The sequence below is a fragment of the Platichthys flesus genome, chromosome 20, assembly GCF_949316205.1.
Source record: "Platichthys flesus chromosome 20, fPlaFle2.1, whole genome shotgun sequence".
NCBI classification, from domain to species: domain Eukaryota; kingdom Metazoa; phylum Chordata; class Actinopteri; order Pleuronectiformes; family Pleuronectidae; genus Platichthys; species Platichthys flesus.
The window spans coordinates 18,177,565-18,186,304 of NC_084964.1; the positions used below are offsets into that span (position 1 = coordinate 18,177,565).

At 46.1% G+C, this 8,740-nt stretch overlaps 1 protein-coding gene across 1 annotated transcript; it reads left to right on the plus strand.

The window, feature by feature from the left end:
• The first annotated feature begins 582 nt into the window (after positions 1-582).
• On the plus strand, positions 583-8,146 carry LOC133976135 (guanine nucleotide-binding protein subunit alpha-13-like). The gene is made up of 5 exons (XM_062414245.1): positions 583-918; positions 1,844-2,070; positions 4,835-4,885; positions 5,517-5,717; positions 5,857-8,146. The coding sequence occupies exons 1-5, from the start codon at positions 636-638 to the stop codon at positions 6,226-6,228; spliced, it is 1,134 nt and encodes a 377-aa protein (XP_062270229.1). The 5' UTR covers positions 583-635; the 3' UTR covers positions 6,229-8,146.
• Positions 8,147-8,740: the final 594 nt, after the last annotated feature.

An 8,740-nucleotide genomic window follows, 5' to 3' on the forward strand; every position in this document is an offset into this window, starting at 1 on the left:
ATATTATCTGCAGCATTTTGATCTCCTCGTCCCAGGTGACTTGTGAAAATATCACCTCAAGAAAGAAATCCACGCTTATTTGTCTGCATTTCGACTTTTATTGGGCATTAAAAACACAAATCCACATTATTTCCAACAGTCTTTGAACGCAGCGAAGAGAATCAACCAATCAGAACCCGGCTTTCAAACTGTGTGGCGTAGTTACCGAGGAGAACCAGCAGAGGGCGACAGTGCGATTAATTTTCGATTTAAACGCGTGTTTTATTTTAATTTTTAGATAATTTTACTGAATAAAAACAAAATAAAGTGTTGGATCTTTTATTTCAATATCTGCGTGATTTCGCGTTTAAGCTGTGAATTGTGTAACTGAGCGATACAAGTTGAAAGTGCAGACTTTGATCTGACACTTCCACGCAAGCTCGCGTTTGTTTGTGGCGTAAATAAACACGTAGCTAACTATTAACAAATAAAAACAAGCAAAGTTTGCGTGCGAGTCTAAATAAGTTAACGTAAAAAAAAGTGTCTGATGACAAAGTGTCGGCGGCTCCACTTCCTGAGTTTAGGGAAGGGGCTTGGTCCCGTGCCCGCGCCCCGCGAACGCGCATCAAATCAGCATCGATGAAGTTGGTGCGAACATGGCGGATTTCCTGCCGACCAGGTCCGTGCTCAAAGTTTTCCTGCCCGTGTGCCTGCTCAACAACGGCGAGGTGGAGCAGCTCCGCCGGTCGAAGGAGATCGACCGGTGCCTGAACCGGGAGAAGCCGTACGTGAAGCGGCTGGTGAAGATCCTGCTGCTCGGCGCGGGCGAGAGCGGCAAGTCCACTTTCCTCAAGCAAATGCGGATCATCCACGGGCAGGACTTCGACCAGGGCGCCCGCGAGGACTTCCGATCCACCATCTACAGCAACGTTATCAAAGGTAACGACTCGCTGCCGGGACCTCGGGGGGGTGGTTGGGTTCGAGACCGCCGGGCCGCCGCGGAAAAAAGGCCCCGAGAGGGCGGCCAACGTGGGGGAGAAAGTTTCCACATCTGGGCTGGGGACGGAGAAGCTCCGGCGGTGGCGGCGGAGGAGGCAACACCCAGAACCCAGAACAACCAGAGTTCACTGCCGCCGCCGCCGGAGCCTCGACCCGATCTTATCTCGTGTTGTTCTCGATCCGAACAAAGTTTAAACCTGTAAACTTTAGCGTCACTTCTCTGTGGATCCGGGGCTGAAGCCCAGGGATGAAGCTAATGGAGGCTGAACCCAGCGCCGCGTCGTAACGTGTTCCTGTTTGTCCGCCGCACGCACACAACAGGAATCGAACACATAACACCGAGCAAACCAGAGCCGCCCGGAGTCAACACGGCAATATCTGTGTTATTAATATAAATACACACGTTTGTTTTCAGAGTGTAGTATCTTCTAATCGTCCACTGAACTCAATATTAAGAATATGTGAGTGACTGCAGTAAAAATACTTTATTAAGTACTCGAGAGAATATGAATCATTAACTGACAGTTTCGAACTATTTTCGCTTCACTAATATGACACGCTCTTAAAGTCACGTGATAAGAAAAAACCTCAATATGTTTTGCTTCCTTTTGCTCCATCCTGACATTTTGTTGACCTAGAATTTATCAAATCCAACGATTAATCAATAACTAGTCATAATCACAGGTTTCAGGAGTATTTATAAAAACTGGTGAAATGTGAATTCACGTATTGTGTTTCTATAAATCCTGAATATGACATCCTGTCAGTCAGAACCGGGTTGTGTTGTGTTGTGTTATTTGTTTTTTGTGTGGCGTTCTCCAGCCGTCGTCCATCTCTGACAGTGCTCTCCTCACTTCCTGTCCAGGTGTCCGTGTGCTGGTGGACGCACGGGAGAAGCTGCACATCCCGTGGGGCGACCCGGGCAACCAGCCGCACGGGGACAGCCTGATGGCGTTCGATACCCGCTCGGCGATGATGGCCAGCGGGCAGCTCGAGTCCTCCATCTTCCTGCGGTACCTGCCGGCCATCAAAGACCTGTGGGCCGACTCGGGGATACAGAACGCCTACGACCGCCGCAGGGAGTTTCAGCTGGTACGTGGACACACACACACACACACACACAGACAGACACACACAGAGAGAAATAACGAAACAACTCATTCACACATAAGAAGAAGAAGAATCAGATGAGACGTGTTCTGTGTATGAAACTGGGTTTTCTACAGAATTTGGGGTGACAGGCTGGAAATCCCGGGGAACGCAGCTGTGAAAACAGAAAGTGGAACTGACTTTCTTCTTCTTTGATTCATCCTCCTGTCTCCCTCTCTCTCTCTCACTCTCTCTCTCCCTCTCTGGTGCTCCCTCCCTCGCTCTACGTTGAGCGGCACGACATGTGATTGAGTCAGCTTCCTGTTAGCACCTCTCCCCGCTCCCTCGCATGTTTTAACACACTGACGTTTACCCCAGATTAGCTGCACCACCACGCTTGTGGTCGGGGCCTGTACGCGTGTGTCCTCATCCGGACCTCTCTGGGCCTCGTCTTCATTTCTTCATCCTGCCGCGTATTTGCTTACTTTACGTGAGGTGTCGGGTCATAAACCTAATACGTCGTCCAGCTGTTGAGGAGCCCCCACCCCCCCAGCTGAGGAGAGGGCTGCGAGTCAGAAACAGAAAATGTGAAATGTGTGTCTCTCTCTCTCTCTGCTGCGTTAGGCTGAACTGTTGAATGCTGTTTTGTTCCCTCGCTCAATCGGCTGGTTGCTGTGAGCCGGTTGTGCAGACACACACACACACACACACACACACACACACACACACACACACACACACACAGGGAATAAGAGTGATCAGAGCTGGAATGTTGATCTGTAGTTAAACAGCTTTATGCTCACAAACAGAGGCCTGGCTCTCTCTCCCACTCACTCCTATTTGCACACAAACATTAAGAGTGTCGCACACCTCGAGTTACACAAGGACACACACACACATCAAGTGCATGTATGGCTGCAGCTAACAAACATTGAGTTTGTTATTGTGGAAATCAAGAAAATAGCAAATCAAGAAAATACAGAAAGCCGGAACAGATGAAGTTTGAAAAATGTGATTTTTACATGAACGACACCTCGGTGAAGTTTGGAAACCAGACCTGACGAGTCGAGCGAGGTTCAGACAACAGGTTTGAAATGATATGTGGATCAGGCTCGACCTCTTGCCCTACACGTGCCTGTAATCCATCAAACATCGGGCTCAGGTCGGGCTTAGCCCAATTTTGAAGGCGAATCCTGGGTTCTGGGAAATCACATGTTGGTTTATTGATATTAAGATAAGTTGTTGAGTTAAACATTTATTGAATGATCATAAAAGCCGGAAGCTGCAGCCACATCCAAGTCATAGCTCCAGACTCTGAAATGTGGAGATCTGCTGCTTTCACAAAGCAAATCGTTTGTTGGTATCACTTTTGTACCTGGGAACTTTTTTCAAAGAATTTCCAAACATCATGGAATCATCATGGATTGAGTGAGACCTTCTGATTGGGTCTAAGTGTGAATTAAATCTGAAACCTCAGGGCATCATCGCTGCAGAGAACACAAGCTGTCACTCACAGAAACCAGTCGTCCTCTCCGGGAACCCGGGGAATTCTCCCTGCTCCGCTTCGGGGCGACCAGGCGGACTCGGCCCGACCTGTTTTGACCAAGCTCTTTGTGTATTTGCATCACAAATCACACGTGCCCCCGGGCCTGCTCGTATTTATCATTAGAAACACATGAACACGCTGAACCCACACATGGATTCTGTCTCTCTCTCTCGTTCTGTGTGTCGTTCAAAGTGCAGAGTTCTTACACATCGAGTCGTAAAAAGAAGCCAGAGATCTGACCTCATGTTAAACGGCCACAATAAAAACGACACAAACGTTTGGTGTAAAATGTCGTGTTTTCAGATTTGCTTTTGCAGCACATTCGTAGAAACTCCTTGTTTCTCTTCTGCTTTTTTCTAGCTCACTGGTTTATTTTGGAATTGGCTCCTCAGAAAGGTGACTCTCCCGTCTGTTGGGTTTAGCATAGCACCGCGCCATTCTGCTCCTCCCTACAACACACACAGGTTTTTCAGGTCAGGTTAGTTTGTGCACGAGATCTAAAGGATGAATACAGGAGCTTTACTGTGAGGGAAATGGCCGGTACGGAGCTCTCACACACAAATCCAGCCCAGACAGTCGCTTCCACTGATACCATGTGGATTTTTATAACATGGCCGTTGGTTTATCATCTCATTTATGCAAATTACATGCAAAACAAGTTCCCTGACGAGGTGTGGCGACACCGCGGGTCACGGGGAAGACGGCGAGGGAAATATCTTGAGTATTTTTGCAGGCGTTTTTTGAGTTTTCTTGACAGGATACACACACACACACACACACACACACACACACACACAGATAAAGGAATGTATCTCAGTCCTGGCCGCCTCGTGTCTGGGCTTGCGCTCATTTTGTGTGAACAGCGTCAGAATGGCCTAGAAAGAACACCCCGACACAAACACACACACACACACACACCTCACGAGCTACACTTCTGTCTTGATCAAAGAAACCCCTTCACACACGTGCCTAATGCAACACTGAGTATCTTGCATCCTGCTTCACCTCCTCAGAGCAGACTCGGCTCTGCACATGCACGTTTCTGAAAACAAACTGGTTATGTGCGTTTGTCTGCACAAACCTGTGTGTGTGTTTTATACACCACAGCAACAAATATCTTGTGATTCATGCACCAAGCTAGTAAATTTTTTTATGAGGAAAATGACTGAATGTAATAAGTTCCTGAGAATTAACAGAAATTCCCCCCCTGTCCTGTCGCAGGGTGAGTCTGTGAAGTATTTCTTGGATAATCTGGATAAGCTGGGCGAGCTGGTAAGTTGTTTCTGCCTGAACTGATTGTTATAATCACACGTGTGCATGTTATAGTTAATTCTGCAATGTACGGTTATTATTCTCAGAGGGAAATCACAAAGAAGAAGAAGCTTCTATTCACTGAACATTAGTTTCAGGGTATTTAAAGGGATTTCTTATAAAGCATAGAATTCAGTTTTTTTAAGTGTTTTAGAAAGTTTAGTGTTTTGTATCTGATGACAGGATGTCTGGAAATGATCAGAAAGTCAGATTAATGCAACAATAAACTGAGTTTTACTTCATATCATAGACTGTGAAATTGTACAGCATCAAATAACTAATTAATCTAAACTTTGTGGAAAAATTAACACTTGAACAAACATCAGTGTGATGAGAAAAAATAATTGAACCTCTGCTAACATAAAAATATTTATATTTCTGTCTCACATCCTCCTGCTTTCATATAATATTTTTATCAACTGCTTTTTTTATATATATTTTTAAATAGCTTATGAACAGCAGAGGATATTTTCCATGTTATCCCTTTTTTTCCCTCCTGTAGAAGGTTAAAATAAATTAATAAAGGCTTCCCCAGGACATTTCAGTCCCTATCGTGTAGTGGACCCTCATCTTCTTCCCCTCTCTCCTGCAGGACTACCTCCCCAGTCAACAGGACATCCTTCTGGCCCGTAAACCCACCAAAGGCATCCATGAGTATGACTTTGAAATCAAGAACGTTCCCTTCAAGATGGTGGACGTGGGCGGGCAGCGCTCGGAGCGGCGGCGCTGGTTCGAGTGTTTCGACTCCGTCACCTCCATCCTCTTCCTCGTGTCCTCCTCAGAATACGATCAGGTGAGAACACACAGCCTCTGGTTTCCTCCCTCTCTCACCAACCCGCACTGGAGATGGCCTGATCAGTTTGTTGGAGCAGATACTGTTTCAGGAAATCTACGGTCCTCGTACTAACGGTTCTCTCTGTTGTCTGATCCAGGTGCTGATGGAGGACAGGCAAACCAATCGACTGCGTGAATCCCTCGACATCTTCGAGACCATTGTCAACAACCGCGTCTTCAGCAACGTGTCCATCATCCTCTTCCTCAACAAGACAGACCTGCTGGAGGAGAAGGTGAAGAGCGTTCCGCTCAAGGAATACTTTTCCGACTACACCGGGCCGGAGCACAGCCTGCCGGACATCCAGGCCTTCATGGTGGACTGCTTCCGCACCAAGAGACGCGACGCCACCCAGAAGCCCCTGTACCACCACTTCACCACAGCCATCAACACGGAGAACATCCGGCTGGTGTTCCGCGACGTCAAGGACACCATCCTCCACGACAACCTCAAACAGCTCATGCTCCAGTGAGCCTGGTCCGCCTGTGAACGTAGAGGAGCTGAACGGGGACACGACCTCCCCCTCGTTCCTAAAGAGGACGTTAGACAGACCAGCCTCAGAAGAATCCAGTAGACGTCAGCGTTGTTCTTCAGCCGTTTTTATATTAGTTTTTACGCTCCTCTTTTGAAGAGTTGGCCTTGTTCAGGATTTGGGGGGGGAACGAGTCAGCAGGGCGGACGGTTTGGATGTTTGATGACTTCTGATCTCCGCTGCTTTTCGTTCTGAGACCATCTCCTCCGGCCTGAGCTCGGCCTCACAGCACAAGACTCCCAGCTCCAGTGCCTGGCTGTGGAAACCAGAGAAACCTTTAACAAACGGGGGGGCCCACATGGTTCCTTAACCAGATAAAACCACACAGGAAATAACCACGGCGAAATGTGTACTTTTGATACAACTTGCAAGCGAAGAGTTAAACGGTCCAAATGTACCAATATAATCTGTGCCAGAGTTGATTTGCCAGTCTTTGTCCAAGCACTGAATTCATCTAGTCTGAAATCACTCCCTTTGTGTCAGTTGTTCTCTCCAGTGCTGCTGTGTGAACATTGTTTCTCAGCCCCTGTTGTCCAGACGGGGTTTCTGATGATCTGGAGACTGAACAATTGTCCTTATTTTTTTCTTTCTTGTTTTATCATACGGCAGCACCACTCCTTCCTCTTCCCGTCCCACTTGTGTTTTGTGGCCAGGACGAGGGACCAGCTCGTCGATGGTGAAAGAGTCGAGAACTGTTAAAGGATTTTTAAGGAAACTGGCTCCTGGAAAAACCGTTATAAAAAAATTAAACATTCCACTTTGTGTCTCTTACAAGCAAATAATTTAGAATCCTGCGTTTGTGCCTCGTTTCCCTCGTTGACCAGATAGTTGCGTTGATATTTGAGGCTCGATTCACCCTCAGTTTGCTGAGTCGGGGGTTTGCCAGTGAACCTGGAGTCCACAGTTTTCTCAGGGTTGATGAGTTAATGCTGACGTCGTCGTTGGTGAACTAACTGAATCATTTAATCTTAATCTGGGCGGCGGAGCGGTGCGACTCGGCTGGGCCACAGTACAGCTGTGTGGTGTTTGGTACTGTCCCCGATCTTTGACCCCAGACACCCCCCCCCACCCACCCCTCTTCTCCTTCCTCTGTCGCTCCCTTCGTTCTCATCTCTGATTAGATGCCACGTAAAGGGATGGACCTCCCCTGTTTGCCTGAATGATGAATGTGTGTTAATAGATGTACAGAGATTTGCTCTAGATGGTCAGAATATACTGTAAACCAACGTTGCCTGTGGTGAGATGTAGCCAGTCGTGGGAGAGACTCTCGGCCTCTGGGATTCGTTTTTTTTTTTTTTTTTTTTTTTTTTTTACATGCGATCTTGTGCTGTTTAGGATTTTTCCCGTTTTAAGACGACATTTGTAGAAGAAAATACAGACACGCAAAGAAAGCCACTGGAGCTGAATAGTTTTGTCAGCGGCTGTTTTCTGTCGGGGGCCAATCTTTGTTGGAGGACGACTTCCAGGCACTGTTCAAATCTCTGTTTCTCTGCCAGACCCCACCCCCCCACCATGCCTTCTTGACTCTGTTCACATCGACAGACTGTAGTTTTCTCTCCTGCTGGAAGCTTCAGTTTTGCTTCCAGTCCTGGCGTTGTACATACTGTAATCTGTTGCCATGTAAATAATATTCAGGTTTATCTCCTTTATATGTAAATGGTTGTAGAAATGGCATTCTCCCCCCCGCCCCTTCCTCCTTTCTGAATGTGTTTTCAAATCACTGCTTTTTTCCAATGAAGATTACTTTTTCATGTAGATGTATTTTTGTGTAATTTTGACATCGCCCTTTTGAAATTCATTCCTGTGTCAGGTCTCATACCACTTTAACCCTCTCAATAAATACACTTTTCTAATGAAACCAGGGTCTGTTTGTTTGATTTAACCTTTTTGACCTCGGCCAGGGAGGTTGTTTATTGGTCTGTTTGCAGGATTATGGGGAAAAATAACACTGGACGAATCACGAGGAAGCTCGGTGAAAGGATGAGTCCTGTGTGGGTCAGTGAGGAACACATCAAATTAAGATATGGAACCACGAATATTTTTACATTAGTAGATACATTTTTTTACATCTTCAGCTTTTTCCCAGGGAATAATTCACGGAACTTAAAGGTGACCCAAAACATGCAACCAAATTTATAATTGTACAGGAAATACTGATACTGCTATTATTATTATTATTATGACTACTACTTCTACTAAGACTTGGTGCTGCTATCATTCAGGATAACTCATGTGCTGTGTGTGTTTTGAAACCCAGTAAAACATCTTTCTGTTCCCATTAAACAAACAAAGATAAGTCTTATCTAACCATTTTCCTAAATTTGCGGATTAAGTAATATCTTCCCTATCAGGCCCCCTCACATCTCTCTATTAGTTCTGAAGTAAAAATTAATTTCATACCATTCAAATATTTACCTTTCACAACAAAAAATGTACAAAACTTAATTAAAAT